The sequence below is a fragment of the Balaenoptera borealis genome, assembly GCF_965194805.1.
Source record: "Balaenoptera borealis genome assembly, chromosome: 1".
Taxonomy (NCBI): Eukaryota; Metazoa; Chordata; class Mammalia; order Artiodactyla; family Balaenopteridae; genus Balaenoptera; species Balaenoptera borealis.
Genome location: NC_138860.1, coordinates 29,119,015 through 29,136,342, shown reverse-complemented (window position 1 = coordinate 29,136,342; position 17,328 = coordinate 29,119,015). Strand labels below are relative to the sequence as shown.

General features: G+C 36.5%; 1 protein-coding gene and 1 long non-coding RNA gene across 11 annotated transcripts in view; both read left to right on the top strand.

The window, feature by feature from the left end:
* The window catches only part of LOC309605611, an 867,207-nt gene that overhangs the window by 330,551 nt on the left and 519,328 nt on the right, over positions 1-17,328 (top strand). The gene's annotated exons all lie outside the window — the stretch shown is intronic.
* Positions 1-17,328, top strand: part of SDCCAG8 (SHH signaling and ciliogenesis regulator SDCCAG8) — a 272,072-nt gene that overhangs the window by 65,384 nt on the left and 189,360 nt on the right. For all 10 annotated transcript variants that reach the window (XM_082340482.1, XM_082340479.1, XM_082340481.1 and 7 more), the window contains one exon: positions 10,872-11,010. In XM_082340482.1, the coding sequence (XP_082196608.1) occupies positions 10,872-11,010 (139 nt within the window). The remainder of the gene's footprint in view (positions 1-10,871; positions 11,011-17,328) is intronic.

Here is a 17,328-nt window from a genome sequence, read left to right as displayed (position 1 = left end):
TAGTTTTCATGATCTACAGTGATCGTCCTGCTTTTTGTTAAATATTATATTAATTCTTAAATATATTATTAACTTACTCATATATATTTAACATAATGACAATTTATTAAGTATGTTAAATATATTTTCAGATACAAGTAACGTGTAGTAAACATTTCTTATATGCCAAGGACTGTGCCAGGAAATTTAAAAACGTAATCTCTTTTAATCTTAGTAAAGCATTGGTGAGGTAAATACATTACCCTCATTTTACAACTAAGGAAACCAAGGGTCAAAGAAGTTAAAAATTTGCTTGTTTATATTTGAAAAAAAGAATGGAATCATACTTCACAAAAGTAAATTCAAGATGGTTTAAAGACCTAGATATGATTCTAGACTACAAAAGTATTAGAAGAAAATATAGAAAAATATCTTTATGGCCTTGGGCTAATTAAAGTTCTGAGCATGATGAGGAAAGTGAGAGTCATAAAGGAAAAAAAAAAAGATAAATTTGACTCCATTAAAACAAAACATCCTTATGATACAATATTACAAACTAAATTAAAAGATGGGAAAATATATACATTTTATATAACAAAAATTTTGGTACAACGTATAAATAATTTCCTTTGAAAGAAACAGAAAAGAAAAACTGCCCAGTTGCAAAGTGGATACAGAATAGGAACTGGTAAGCAATAAAAGAGTAAGGTAATACACGAGGAAGTATTCATTCTCTTTTTTTTTTAATTGAAGTGTAATTGACCCACAATACTATGTTAGTTCCAGGTGCACAACATAGTGGTTTGATAATTCTATACATTACAAAATGATCACCACAATAAGTCTAGTAATATCTGTCACCATGCAAAATTATTACAATATTATTAACTATATTCCCCATGCTGTACATTTCATCCTTTTGACTTATTTATTTTGTAACTAGAAGTTTGTAGTGCTTAATCTCACCTGTTTTACTCATCCTTCCAAACCCCTCCTCTCTGGCAACCACCTGTTTGTTCTCTGTGTCTATGAGTCTGTTTCTATTCTGTTATGTTTGTTCATTTGTTTTGTTTTGTTTTGTTTTTCAGGTTCCACACATAAGTGAAATCATATGGTATTTGTCTTTCTCTGTGTGACTTATTTTAGTTAGCATAATACCCTCTAAGTCCATTCATATTGTTGCAGATGGCAAGATTTTATTCCTTTGTATGGCTGAGTAATATTTCATTGTTTATGTATGTGTATATACACACATACATCACATACTCTTTAATCCATTCATCTGTTGATGGACATGTAGGTTGCTTCTATATCATGGCTATTGGAAATAAGGCTGCAATGAACATAGGGGTGCATACATCCTTTTGAATTTCTGTTTTTGTTTTCCTCTGAAAAATACCCAGAAGTGAAATTGCTGGATCCTATGGTAGTTCTACTTTTAATTTTTTGAGGAACTTCCATACTGTTTTCCCTAATGGCTTACTAATTTACATTTCCAACAACAGTGCTCTAGAGTTGCCTTTTCTCCACATCTTTGCCAACACTTGTTATTTGTTTTCATTTTGATGACAGCCATTCTGACAGGTGTGAAGTGCTATCTAATTGTGCATTTTCCTGATGATTAGTGTTGCTGAGCATCTTATCATGTGGCTATTGGCCATCTATTTGAGTTCTTTGGAAAAATGTCTATTCAGGTCCTCTGCCCAGTTTTTAATCAGCCTATTTTTTTATGTTGAGTTGCATGAGTTCTTTGGATATTTACCCCTTATCAGATATATCGTTTGGATATTAACCCCTTATCAGGTACATAGTTTGCCAATATCTTCTCCCATTGAGTGGGCTGCCTTTTCATTTTGTTGATAGTTTCCTTCACTATGTAAAAGCGTTTTAGTTTGATGTAGTCACACTTGTTTATTTTTGTTTTGTTTCCCTTGTGAGGAGATATATCAAAAAAATATTGCTAAGACCAATGTCAAAGAGCATACTGGCTATGTTTTCTTCTAGGATTTTTATAGTTGCAGGTCTTACATTTAATTCTTTAATCCATTTTCAGTTTATTTGTGTTTATGATGTGAAAAAGTAGTCCAGTTTGACTCTTTTGCATGTAGCTGTCAAGGTTTACTAACACCACTCATTGAAGAGGCTGTCTTTTCCCCATTGTATGTTCTTGCCTACTTTGTCATAGATTAATTGACCATGTAAGCATGGGTTTATTTCTGGGCTCTCTATTCTGTTCCATTGGTCTATGTGTCCATTTTTGTGCCAGTACCATATTGTTTTGACTACTGTAGCTTTGTAGTATGGTTTGAAATCAGGGAGTGTGATACCTTCAGCTCTGTTCTTCCTTCTCAACATTGTTTTGGCTATTCAGGGTCTTTTGTGTTTCCAAACATATTTTAGAATTATTTTCTCTGGTTCTGTGAAAAATGCCATTGGTATCTTCATAGGGATTGCATTGAATCTGTAGATTACCTTGGGTACTGTGGACATTTTAACAATATTAATTCTTTCAATCCATGAACAGGGGATATCTTTCCATTTGTTCTGCCGTCTTCAGTTTCTTTCATTAGTGTTTTATAGCTGTCCAATTATAGGTCTTTTACCTCCTTAGTTAGATTTATTTCTAGGTATTTTATTCTTTTCAATGCGATGGGAAATTGGATTATTTTATTAATTGCTCTTTCTGATAGTTTATTGTTAGTGTATAGAAATTCAGCAGATTTCTGTATATTAATTTTGTATCCTAGAACTTTACTGAATTCATTGATGACTGTTTTTTTTTGGTGGCATCTTGGGGATTTTTTACATATAGTATCATGTCATCTGCAAACAATGACAGTTTTACTTCTTCCTTTCCAATTTGGATTCCTTTTATTTCTTGTCTGATTGCTGTGGCTAGGACTTCCAATACTATGTTGAATAAAAGTGGTGAGAGTCAAAATTAAATAAGTTGACTGTGTAGAATAAGTGGAGCTGCAGGTATCATCTCACACCAGTCAGAGTGGCCATCATCAAAAAATCTACAAACAATAAATTCTGGAGAGGGTGTGGAGAAAAGGGAACCCTCATATACTGTTGGTGGGAATGTAAATTGATACAACCAGTATGGAGAACAGTATGGAGGTTCCTTAAAAAACTAAACACCATATGACCCAGCAATCCCACTACTGGGCATATACCCTGAGAAAACCATAATTCAAAAAGAGTCATGTACCACAATGTTCATTGCAGTTCTATTTACAATAGCCAGGACTTGGAAGCAACATAAGAGTCCATCGACAGATGAATGGATAAAGAAGATGTGGCACATATATACAATAGAATATTACTCAGCCATAAAAAGAAACGAAATTGAGTTATTTGTAGTGAGGTGGATGCACCTAGAGTCTGTCATACAGAGTGAAGTAAGTCAGAAAGAGAAAAACAAATACCGTATGCTAACACATATATATGGAATGTAAAAAAAAAAAAAAAAAGGTCATGAAGAACCTAGGGGCAAGACGAGAATAAAGACGCAGACCTACTAGAGAGTGGACTTGAGGGCACAGGGAGGGGGAAGGGTAAGCTGGGACAAAGTGAGAGAGTGGTAGTGTATATACGGACATATATACATTACCAAATGTAAAATAGATAGCTAGTGGGAAGCAGTCGCATAGCACAGGGAGATCAGCTCAGTGCTTTGTGACCAGCTAGAAGGGTGGGTTAGGGAGGGTGGGAGGGAGGGAGGGAGACGCAAGAGGGAAGAGATGTGGGGATATATGTATATGTATAACTGATTCACTTTGTTATAAAGCAGAAACTAACACACCATTGTAAAGCAATTATACTCCAATAAAAATGTTTAAAAAAAGAGAAAAAGCAACGTAGCCAAAATAAATAAATAAATTTATTAAAAAAAAAAAAAGAAGAAGAAGAAGTAAGGGTGCCTGTTAAGCAATGATTGGCTGGGGCTTGAAATGATTGCTTAATTACAAGGAGGAACCTTGAGACCATCAGGTTGCAGGTGGCAGCTGCCAGAAGATACTGTTTTGAGAATAGCTGGTGGTGTCCTTGAGTCTGATACTGTGATAGGGAAGAACAAATCTGACTCCATATAAAATCTGTTTCTTTAACTTTAACCTTTGTATTCTATGGCTTTTGCTTCAAGTTAAGAATGTTGCCTATAGCCTGAAATACACAGGATAGCCCATTCTCAAGGCTCTGACCTTTAATAGTATAACACTTTTCCATTCATATAGAGATAAAAAGTTGCAGAACAGAGAGTAACATTTGTTTTGTTGGAGGTTTACAGGAACATTGTGACCTAATCTTCATGGACAAAGGATTCCTGCACCAAGAAGTTTGCAACAACCAACCTCACCCCTCCCTCAGCTTGCCCTTAAAAATATTTTGCTGAAACCTTTCAGGGAGTTAGGGTTTTTTGGGGGATCAGTCCCCCATTTTCCTTGCATGGCCCTGCAATAAACCTTTCTCTGCTCCCCCCACCCAAAAAAAGTGGTGAGAGTGGGAATCCTTGTCTTATTCCTGATCTTAGAGGAAATGCTTTCTGCTTTTCACTGTTGATTGTGATGTTAGCTGTGGGCTTATCATATATGGCCCTTATTATGTTGAGGTATGTTCCCTCTAAACGTATTTTCTGGAGAGGTTTTATTATAAATGAATGTTGAATTTTGTCAAAAAGCTTTTTCTGCATCTACTGAGATGATCATATGGTTTTTATTCTTCAGTTTGTTAATGTGGTGTATCACACTGATTGATTTGCAGATATTGAAAAATCCTTTCATTCCTAGGATAAATCCCATTTGATCATGGTGTATGATCCTTTTAATGTATTGTTGGATTTGGTTTGCTAGTATTTCGCTGAGGATATTTAATTTCCATCTAGGTTCTTCAGTCTGGTTTTGGTGTCAGGGTGATGCTGGCCTCATAAAATGGGCTTGGAAGAGTTCCTTCCTCTGCAATTTTTTTGGAATAGTTTGAGAAGGATAGGTATTAACTCTTCTCTGAACATTTGGTAGAATTCACGTGTGAAGCCACCTGGTCCTGGACTTTGGTTTGTTGGGAGATTTTTTAAATTACTAATTCAATTTCATTATGAGTAATTGGTCTATTCATATGTTCTATTTCTTTCTAGTTCAGTATTGGGGGATTGTACATTTCTGGGAATTTGTCCATTTCTTCTGGGTTGTTCATTTTATTGGCATAATATTGTTCATAATAATCTCTTATGATCCTTTGAGTTTCTGTGGTGTTGGTTGTAACTTCTCGTTCATCTTTTCTAATGTTGTTTTAGTCTCTATTTTGTTTATTTCTACTCTGATCTTTATGATTTCTATCCTTCAGCTAAGTTTGGGTTTTGTTTGTTCTTCTTTTTCTACTACCTTTAGGTGTAGAGTTAGGTTATTTATTTTTTTTCTTGCTTCCTGAAGTAGGGTTGTATCTCTATAAACTTCCCTCTTAGAACTGCTTTTGCTGCATCCCATAGATTTTGGATCATTGTGTTTTCATTTTCATTTATATACAGGTATTTTTTATTTCTTCTTTGATATCTTCAGTGGCCCATTGGTTGTTTTTAGCATATTGTTTATCCTCCATGTATTTGTGTTTTTTGTAGTTTTTTTTTTTCTCATAGGTGATTTCAAGGTCAGAAAAGATGCTTGATATGATTTCAGTTTTCTTAAATTTACTGAGGCTTGTTTCATGTCCTAGCATGTGATCTGTCCTGGAGAATGGAGAGAATGTGTATTCTGCTGTTTTTGGATGAAATGTTCCACATGTATCTATTAAGTTATTTGGTCTAATGTATCATATAAGGACAGTGTTCCCTTATTGATTTTTCTGTTTGGATGATCTGTCCATTGATTTAAGTGGGATATTAAGGTCCGCTTCTATTATTGTGTCAGTAGCTCCCTTTATGGTTGTTAATATTTGCTTTATGTATTTAAGTGCTCCTGTGTTGGCTGCATATATATTTATACTTGTTATATCATCTTCTTGGATAAATCGCTTGATCGTTATGTAATGTCCTTCTTTGTCTCTTGTTACACTCTTTGTTTTAAAGTCTATTTTGTCTGATAAAAGTATTGCTGCCCCCAGCTTTGTTTGGATTTTCATTTGCATGGATTATCTTTTTCCATCCTCTCACTTTCAATCTGTGTGTGTCTTTAGATCTGAAGTGAGTTTCTTGTAGGTAGCATATATACAGGTGTTGTTTTTGTATCCATTCAGCCACTCTGTCTTTAGATTATAGGCTTTAGTCCATTTACATTTAAAATAATTAGTGATAAGTCTGTATTCATTGCCATTTTGTTAATTGTTTTGGGGTTATTCTTGAAGTTCTTTTCTGTCCCTTTCTTCTTCTTTTGCTATTTTCCTTTTTGATTTTATGACTATTTTTAGTTTCTTGTTTGGATTTCTTTCTCTTTTTTTGTGTGTGTGTCTACTACTCTGTCTTCCAGTTTGCTGATTTTTCCTATGTATTATCTAACCTACTGTTGATTCCTTCTAGTGTATTTTTAAATTTCAGTTATGTATTCTTCAGCTCTGTTTGATTCTTTTTGTATGTTCTAAGTTTTTGTTAAACATCTTCCTGTGTTCATCCACTTTCCTCCCAAATTCATTGTGCATGTTTATGATCATTACCTTGAACTCTTTATTAGAGACTGCTTATCTCCACTTCACCTAGTTCTTCTTTGTAAGTTTTATCTTATTTTAAAAGGTATTCATTCTGTTATTATTCAAGGAAATACCATTTAAAAAATGCCAACTATCAAATTGGTGGGCATTTAAAAAAGGTCTCAAGAATTGATGAGGCTATGAATAAGTGTGTATTTTCATACCCTGCTGGTGGAACTATAAACTGACATTACTTTGAAGGGTAATTTAACACTATTCATTAATATTTAAATTATGTATTACACATTTCAAAATCTACCATAGAGAATGTATGTATGTGCATAATGGGGCATTTGTAGGAATTTTTTTTGCAGCATTATTTGTGATGGTGTCATGATATTGTGATTTAATAAGAAATACGTATTTTGGTCTTCATCTCCTGTTCCTTGCATAGAGCTCCTAAAACTCTTGTATTTTTCTAAGTGGTAAAAGTAATAGGTACATATTTTGCACTAATATTTGGGTTTTGTCCCCTGCTTCTGAAATAGGTTGTTATTCTTAAGAAGCCCATTCCAACCACTCCTGAGTTTATGTTAAGTAGATGACTTTTGGAAACCCACTAAGGATGGGAGTGCTGGTTGCCACAGAAACCATCCATATTATTAGAAGATTGGAATTTTCAGTCTCTACTCCCCAACCTTTAGGAAGGGGAAGGGCTAGAGATGGAGTTCAGTCACCAATGGCAATGATTTAATCAAGCATGCCTATGGAACTTCTATAAAAACCCTAAACAATGGAGTTTAGGGAGCTTCTGGATTGGTCAACACATTGAGGTGGTAGAGGGTGGCACTCCCAGACAGGGCATGGAAGGTCCACACCCCTTCCCACATACCTTGCCCTAGGCATCTCTTCTGTTTATCTGTTCATGAGTTGGGTCTTTTATAATAAAGGGGAAATAGTAAGGAAAACACTTTCCTGAGTTCTGTGAACTGTTCTAGCAAAGTATTTAATCCTAGAAGGGGTCATGGGAACCCATGATTTCTGGCCAGTTGGTCAGAGATACAAGATACCTGGGACTTGCAATTGGCACCTAAAGTGGAGGACAGTTTTGTGGGACTGAGCCTTAACCTGTGGGGTCTGCGCCAACTCCAGGCAGTTAGTGTCAGAATTGAGTTAGCGTCCACTGAGAATTAGAGAAGTGCTGTATGTGGAAAACCTACACATGTGGTGTCAGAAGTGTTGTGAATACAGAAACTGGGTGTAGAAGAAAACAAGAGGTTTTTCTTTTAGATGTGAACAACCTAAATATCCTTCAAAGAAGAATAACTAAACTACAGTTGAGATAACTATGAAATTTTATGCACAGCCAAAAAAAAATGATTTAAGTAGATCTATATGTACTAATGTGGGACTAAGCTCCAAAATATGTTGTTGAAGGAAAAAAATAAAACAAGATGAGAAAGACATACCTGGTATGACACTGTTTGTATTCTTTTAGAGGTCCATTCACAACCTTACTATATATTTTCTCCAGGTTCATACATATGCATAGAAAAAGATATGAAAGAATAAACACACAATATTTAACAGTGATTACCACTGGAAAAGTAGAAGAAGGCATTGAAATTGAAAGTGTGTGTTAAATAGGTCTCTAACCATATTGGTAATTAATTTATTATAAGGAGAAAGTAATGAAAAATTAATTTTAAAATGGAAAAAGCATATTCAAAGTCATGCAGATAAAGAGGATAGTCTAAGATAAACTAAGTAGTCTGGCAAAACCAATCAACAAATAAAAAACCCTTTTTTTCCCCCTATTATATTGCATTTCATATTATCCTTTTAGGTCATGGGAAAAATATTTTGAAAGGAAGCTACAGTGTTTACATTGATTCCAAGTCTGGCAGTCATTTAGAAATTAGATTCTTGCTCAGTTATATATTCCTTTGTCTCTATCCTAAATTTCAGCTCTTAGCCTCTTAAAATAAATGTTAACCTTCTCAGTTCGGTTTTCTGCTTTGTCAGCATGTCATTGGCTCATGTTCTACTTTAATAACAGTATACTATGGAAGGTTTCTGCTTTTATTATAAATGAAAATCTTTGTCTATATGACCTAAGCTGGTGTTCAGTTTCTTTCAGTTTACTAATGCAGAATGCTGAATACTGAGTGTATGCTGACTTTGAAGAGTGACCAAAACTTTTTACGTTTGGATTTCCAATTTGAAGCATAATTAGAGGCCTGAACCCTCAAAGAACTGTATCATAGTATTTCCTGCATGACTCTAATATGGATTTTTAAAGTTATATCCCAAATATGATAAAAGAGTTTCCTGGTCTCTATTCAAAATGTAGTATTGTAACACTGGTTTTAAGCTACGTTGTTGATTTTTTAGCATGTAATTTATTGACTATGTGCCACAACATTGGGCAGCTGAAAAGGAGAGGATCAGGCACAACTTGGAGACCAGACCACCCATATGTTTGTAGTGTTTGGTTAGGGCACTTGGGACTTTTTGGAGAGAATACTTAACGACTGCTGAGTACATTGGATATAATTTAAAAGTTGGTTTGAAGTCCTTATAGTATTTTTTAATTTCTGCCTTCCTCTCAGACCTCATTATGTCATGAAGTAGGTAAGAGCAACAATAACCTCTCTTTCTTTCTTAATGATCAGAATACTTTCAAATGGGAATCAGGATGGAACTGCTTTATATTAAATTCCTTTCTGTAAATCATAGTGCCTTGGAGGAGCTTCAGTGTACTTTTCAGACAGGAGAAATGATTACTACTGTACTATCCTGGGACTTTAGTCCAGCTTGTGACTAGGGGGTGGGGGATTGGCAATCTTCTGTATAGCTGGCTTTGAAAGACTATGGGTAGGAACTTCCCAGAAATGAGGAGGAAAGAAATGTTGTAGTTAGCCTTCTAGACTTTCTTTTTAAAAACAGTGATAATACTTATTAACAATGCTTAATAAAGCTTAAAACTGCTAGCAACTGTGGAATAACTTAAGAATTAAAGGCATTTCTTAGGCACTGCATATTTCAAGATGAAGCTAATGTATATATCAGCCCAACTCTCTCTTTTCCTTATTTTAAACATTGGCCAAGATTATTCAGGGACTTTCTCCTTTTTGCTCTGAGTGTTACACTAGGTTCCTTAAATACTACATGCTCGTTGGTTCATCCCAGAACTGACACTCGTGCTTCTTACCTCATCTTCTGCCTCAGCTGCTCTTTCATCTGGATCATGTTGGCATGTTACAGGGTTAATGCTGTATTGCTTGCTTTGTTTGAAGAACTCCTTGATCATATTCATAAAAATATTCCCACGGTATTTTTAAGCAGTTGAAGAACTTTTGCCTTGGAAGATGGTAATTTGGAGAACTGCCCTCTCACTCTCACATTGATATATCATGTAAATTTGTAAAATTTCCCATTATGAGAGGCTCACTCAGGCCTGGCTTTGGGCTGGCCCTGTAGACTTTTATATGGATTTATTTAATCCATAAGATTGGATCCTTGCTATTTTACATGCCAACGCATTTTGGCATTCAGTTCAATTCTATCCCCAAGAAATAGCTTAGCCTAGGGTACTTCTGAAAATTGCTAAGGAGGGGGTGGATCTAGCCAATGGTCAAACCCCGTGGGATAAGATTTTGTAAAATAATGAGCATTATATGTGTAACCAGGGCACTTGAGTGATTCAACAGTACTACCTATTGAAAGAAGAAATATGTTCATAAGTAGGTGAAAGTTTTTAATTCATAGAGAAGGGTGAAAAAGAGGATTGTGAAGGAAGATGAAAAGGAAAGGACATATGTTTGTTCTAGTAGAGAGGAGAGTCGGCAGTGTAAACAAAGTCTCAGTAGTCCCTTCTTACCATGGTTACTTCTACTTTGAAGTACAATCCCCACCTTCCCTACTTTATTACTTTTTTCTCCTTTTCTGCCCCCCCCACCTTTTTAATTTTTAAATTAATTTCCTCTTTTCTGGGCTTTCCTCTCCAGCCCTCAGTGTGCCAGTCCTCTCCATAATTGGTTCTTATCCCACGTGGATGTAGTCCTGCCATGAACACTCCCGGCTTTTCTGGCTGCTCTGCCTGCCCCTCACCAAGTGAGGACAGAGGGTCTTTCTCTGGGGTGTGCTTGAATATGTGCTGAGCTGGCCTGCCCTGGCTCTTCTTCTAATACATATTAATGCTTTTTTCTTCCTGACATATGAATACACGATCATTTGATCATTTGTTGTTTTCAATGTTCTTTTTGTGCTGACAGAGAAAGAGATGACTTAATGTCTGCACTAGTTTCCGTGAGGAGCAGCTTGACAGAGGTGCAGCAAAGAGAAGCAAGTGCTTATGAGCAGGTGAAACAAGCTGTGCAAATGACTGAGGAGGCCAACTTTGAAAAAACCAAGGCAAGTCTAATAAAATTAAAATAAAGGCATGCCATAATTGCCTTTTTTTTCTTTTCTGGGTATTTGTTTGGTTATTCTCCATAACTAAACTCTTTTTTCCAAACACACAAAGTGAATACCAGTTTGTTAATGTTGACTTTCTAAATTAAACAAATTTGCTCTTTGGAGAATTCTTATTCCCCTGCAAATTCTCTTGCTGTATCACTATTGAAAGAATAGTATTATGATGTGATACAGTACTTTGAGAGACTTGTATGCTTAATCTTTTTATTTGCCGATAACTTTTAATGCGAAGTGAAACTGTTAGCACCCATAGTCACCCATGTGTGTATGCTCATGTATGTGAAGACAGATGTTTTTCCTCTATACCTGGGAAAGTTTGAGAACATCCAGATATGCCACAATAATAATATATGTGTATTTAATAGCATCTTTAGCTATGAGTCTGTATCCATTGTGTGCTTAAGTCAAACACATTTAATGATAATGATAATGACAGTAATAGTTAACACTTAGTGATCAGGCAGTGTTCTAAGCATTTTGAATAGTAGGAGGTTACTGATGATTCATTGCTGTGTTTGGGGGCCAGACCTTAAACCATTGAAGTTGCTATGTATTTTCCCTAAACACACTAGCCACGCTTCAAGTACTTAGTAGCCACATGTAGCTAGTGATTACTGTATTGGTCAGTGCAGATATAGAACATTTCCATTATCACAAAAAATGCTTTAGATAGCATTGGTCTAAGCCATATAGTAGCATCACTATTTTATTAAACTATTGGGCTAATCAACTTTATATTAAGCTTCTCCTCAGTCATTGCCTTACCCATTTATCTCTATCCAGATCATCTTTAACTCTTCCTAGACCATTTGACCCTCATAATGCCCCTATGCCTTTTGAAGCTTATGTTCATTCTGACCAAATGCCCTAACATATTTTGTTTCCTCAAACACTCTTACTTCTTCATTTGGACTGACTCTAGCTGTCCCTTGCTGATGTTATGACCCTCAAAACCTCCAGTGAAGCCCTTTGCTGTTCATTTCATCTCATGTGGCTGTGATGGAGGGGTCAGCATTCATTTCACCCCATACTGCCGTTTCCAGGCCTTTGCTTTAGTACCTACTCCTAACTCCTCTTTGAAATTAGGTTACCACTTCTCTTTGAAATCATCGTTGATTCTCCTCTCCCTAATTTTAATCAATATAAACTCTCAATCTGGAAGACACTATTTGACATTTTTTTTTAAAGAAAATCATCCATCACTTGGGTTTATAAACTAGTTGTAAGATCTTTGACACTTTAAGAGCTTTAGCCTCTGACACTTTTCCCCCTTGTCTATGTCCTTTCAGGCTGCTATAACAAAGACACCTTAGACAGGGTGGCTTAAACAACAAACATTTATTTCTCACAGTTCTGAGAAGTCCAAGATCAAGGCACCAGCAGATTCGGTGTTTGGTGAGAGCTCACTTTCTGGTTCATAAACAGCTATTTTCTCACTGTGTCTTCACATGGTGGAAGGGGCAAGGGAACTCTTTGAAGTCTGTTTTATAAGGGCACTAATCCCATTCATGAGAGTTCCACCTTCATGACCTAATCACCTCCCATAGGGCCCACCATCTAATTCCATCATATTGGGGGTTAGGTTTCTACATGTGACTTTTGGAGAGGCACAAACATTCAGTCCATAGAACCCTCTACTTTATCTCTTTTCATCATTCTGAAAGGTTTCCACATCCATACTGTTATCATATGCAACATCTTAGTCCCGACACACTTTGCTTTCCTTAACTCTAACATTTTCTCTGTTCTTCTGTAACTCCCACATGAACTGAAGGGTCCACGAGATCTCAAACTCTAAAACTGATCTATCTGACCAGAGCCTTTTCTCTTCCTCCCTATCTCAGTTAAATCTACTCAGTGTCCTCATAACTGCCTCCAGTTCTTCTACCCCCTCTCATATCTCATTTTATCTATTATCTTCAGGCTGTTCCTCTTCCCTTTCCATTTAGATGTGAATTTTACGATCTCAAACTAAATTCATTATAATCACTTCATCAAAACAGCTGTGTTCTCTACTCACTGAATGGCAGTTTTGTCCACTGTCATGCCCTGATTGGGAACCTGGATGTCATCCTCTCCTTTGGCTTCCAACCAATCACTAAATAGGAGTTTTAATCCCTAAAGTTTGCTTGAATTCTTTCCTCACTGTCACCTTTCTTGTTCAGGATACCATAATCTCTGGATTCATGAAGTGTAACATCCCTTGTCTCTTTTCCTTCACTCCATTCCCTACAATGCAGCTAGAAGTGATCTTTCTTCAAAGCACATTTGATCATGTGACTCTGATTTAAAATCCATCAGTGATTTCCCACTGCCTTCAGGGTAATCTCCAGACTACTTCACATGCTTATGAGGTCTGTCCTAATGTGCTTCCTTTCGACCCTTTAGTGTCACTTATTACTCTCCTCCAACAGACTCAGCCCCTGTCAGCTTGGAAAGGCAGTAGAATTTAGAGGTTGGGCATGGTCTTAGTAGAGTTAGCGAGACCTAGATTCAACTTCTAGCTCCACCATTCACCAGCTGTGTGACCATGGGCAAGTTATTTAATTCTCTGTGCCTCAGTTTTTCTTCATCTGTTAAATGGAAATAATATCTGACACATAGGATTTTAATGAGGACTGTATTTTAAAATTTATATCTGTTATCTTACAGAAACTCTGGCACAAAATATTTCTTCAATAAGTAGTTGTGGTGATGGTGATGGCTATTAATCCCTCTGTTTATGCCATGCATTTTCTAGCCTCTGGGTCTCTGTACATGCCATGCAAATTCTTCTCCACACCATTGCTTAGATATTTTCTTCATCCTTCATGCCACTGTCTCTAGAAAATCTCTGATCTCCCATGTCTAGATTTGATGTACCTCTTATGTACTTTTAGAGCAGGGTTTCTCAACCTTGGCATGATTGACATTTTGATGTACATAATTCTTTGTTTTAGAGATTGTCCTCCACGTTATAGGATATTTAGCAGCATCCCTGGCCTCTACCCACTAGATGCCAGTAGCACATCCCTCTCCCCCAAGTTCTGATAACCGAAGATATCTCCAGACACTGCCACATGACCCCGAGGTGGGTGGTGCAGAATTGCCCCCAGTTGAGAACTACTCATTACAGCATTTATCAAAATGTATTTTTATTGGCTATTTGTCTGTATCTTTCATTAAACTTTAAACTCTCTGGCAGGAAGTAACTTGTCCATCTTGTCACTATTAAATCCCTAGTATCTTACATAGTGTTTGGTAAGTAATAGGTACTCAGTAAATATCCGCTAAGGGAATTGCAGTGTGCTCTCAGTAACACTCTAGAATTCTGTTATTCTTACCTTTCCAATTTAACTACTTTACCAGTGCCAAGTGAAAGTTAAGCCAAATCATACATGTTTTTCCTATCATTTTCAGCCTATCAAGTGTTACTGAGGGAAGCCATGTAAGAAAGCAACAGAATGAATTCCACAGGAGAGTAATACCGGTCACCTTCAGTGTATAAGTACTGTTTAGCAATCCTTTTCTTTGCAGTTGACTACCACATATACTTTTCTAAATTTTATTTTATTTTATACTTTTTAACATCTTTATTGGAATATAATTGCTTTACAATGGTGTGTTAGTTTCTGCTTTATAACAAAGTGAATCAGCTATACATATACATATATCCCCATTTCTCCTCCCTCTTGTGTCTCCCTACCACCCTCCCTATCCCACCCCTCTAGGTGGTCACAAAGCACTGAGCTGATCTCCCTGTGCTATGTGACTGCTTTCCACTAGCTATCTGTTTTACATTTGGTAGTGTATATATGTCCATGCCACTCTCTCACTTCGTCCCAGTTTACCCTTCCCCCTCCCCATGTCCTCAAGTCCATTCTCTATGTCTGTGTCTTTATTCCTGTCCTGCCCCTAGGTTCTTCAGAACCTTTTTTTTTTTTTTTTTTTAGATTCCATATATATGTGTTAGCATACGGTATTTGTTTTTCTCTTTCTGACTTACTTCACGCTGTATGACAGACTCTCCGTCCATCCACCTCACTACAAATAATTCAATTTCGTTTCTTTTTATGGCTGAGTAATATTCCATTGTATATATGTGCCACATCTTCTTTATCCATTCATCTGTAGATGGACACTTAGGTTGCTTCCATGTCCTGGCTATTGTAAATAGAGCTGCAATGAACATTGTGGTACATGACTCTTTTTGAATTATGGTTTTCTCAGGGTATATGACCAGTAGCGGGATTGCTGGGTCATGTGGTAGTTCTATTTTTAGTTTTTAAAGGAACCTCCATACTGCTCTCCATAGTGGCTGTATCAATTTACATTCCCACCAACAGTGCAAGAGGGTTCCCTTTTCTCCACACCCTCTCCAGCATTTATTGTTTGTAGATTTTTTGATGATGGCCATTCTGACCAGTGTGAGGTGATACCTCATTGTAGTCTTGATTTCCATTTCTCTAATGATTAGTGATGTTGAGCATCCTTTCATGTGTTTGTTGGTTATCTGTATATCTTCTTTGGAGAAATGCCTATTTAGGTCTTCTGCCCATTTTTGGATTGGGTTGTTTGTTGTTTTGATATTGAGCTGCATGAGCTGCTTGTAAATTTTGGAGATTAATCCTCTGTCAGTTGCTTCATTTGCAAATATTTTCTCTCATTCTGAGCGTTGTCTTTTCGTCTTGTTTATGGTTTCCTCTGCTGTGCAAAAGCTTTTAAGTTTCATTAGGTCCCATTTGTGTATGTTTATTTTTATTTCCATTACTCTAGGAGGTGGGTCAAAAGGACCTTGCTGTGATTTATGTCATAGAGTGTTCTGCCTATGTTTTCCTCTAAGAGTTTTATGGTGTCTGGCCTTACATTTAGGTCTTTAATCCATTTTGAGTTTATTTTTGTGTATGGTGTTAGAGTGTTCTAATTTCATTCATTTACATGTATCTGTCCAGTTCTCCCAGCACCGCTTATTGAAGAAGCTGTCTTTTCTCCATTGTTCATTCTTGCCTCCTTTATCAAAAATAAGGTGACCATATGTGCATGGGTTTATCTCTGGGCTTTCTATCCTGTTCCATTGATCTCTATTTCTGTTTCTGTGCCAGTACCATACTGTCTTGATTACTGTAGCTTTGTAGTATAGCCTGAAGTCAGCCTGATTCTTCCAGCTCCGTTTTTCGTTCTCAAGATTGCTTTGGCTATTCAGGGTCTTTTGTGTTTCCATACAAATTGTGAAATTTTTTGTTATACTTCTGTGAAAAATGCCATTGGTAATTTGATAGGGATTGCACTGAATCTGTAGATTGCTTTGGGTAGTATACTCATTTTGACAATGTTGATTCCTCCAATCCAAGAACATGGTATATCTCTCCATCTGTTTGTATCATCTTTGATTTCTTTTATCAGTATCTTATAGTTTTCTGCATGCAGGTCTTCTGTCTCCTTAGGTAGGTTTATTTCTAGCTATTTTATTCTTCTTGTTGCAGTGGTGAATGGGAGTGTTTCCTTAATTTCTCTTTCAGATTTTTCATCATTAGTGTATAGGAATGCAAGAGATTTCTGTGCATTAATTTTGTATGCTGCTACTTTACCAAATTCATTGATTAGCTCTAGTAGTTTTCTGGTGGCATCTTTAGGATTCTCTGTGTATAGTATCATGTCATCTGCAAGCAGTGACAGCTTTACTTCTTGTTTTCCGATTTGGATTCCTTTTATTTCTTTTTCTTCTCTGAGTGCTGTGGCTAAAACTTGCCAAGCTATGTTCGATAACAGTGGTGAGAGTGGACAGCCTTGTATTGTTCCTGATCTTAGTGGAAATGGTTTCAGTTTTTCACCATTGAGAGCGACGTTGGCTGTGGGTTTGTCATATATGGCCTTTATTATGTTGAGGTAAGTTCCCTCTGTGCCTACTTTCTGGAGGGTTTTTATCATAAATGGGTGTTGAATTTTGTCAAAAGCTTTCTCTGCATCTATTGAAATGTTCATATGGTTTTTCTCCTTCAATTTGCTAGTATCACATTGATTGATTTGCGTATATTGAAGAACCCTTGCATTCCTGGGATAAACCCCACTTGATCATGGTGTATGATCCTTTTAATGTGCTGTTGAATTCTGTTTGCTAGTATTTTGTTGAGGGTCTATGTTCATCAGTGATATTGGCCTGTAGTTTTCTTTCTTTGTGACATCTTTGTCTGGTTTTGGTATCAGGGTGATGGTGGCCTCGTAGAATGAGTTTGGGAGTATTCCTCCCTCTGCTATATTTTGGAAGAGTTTGGGAAA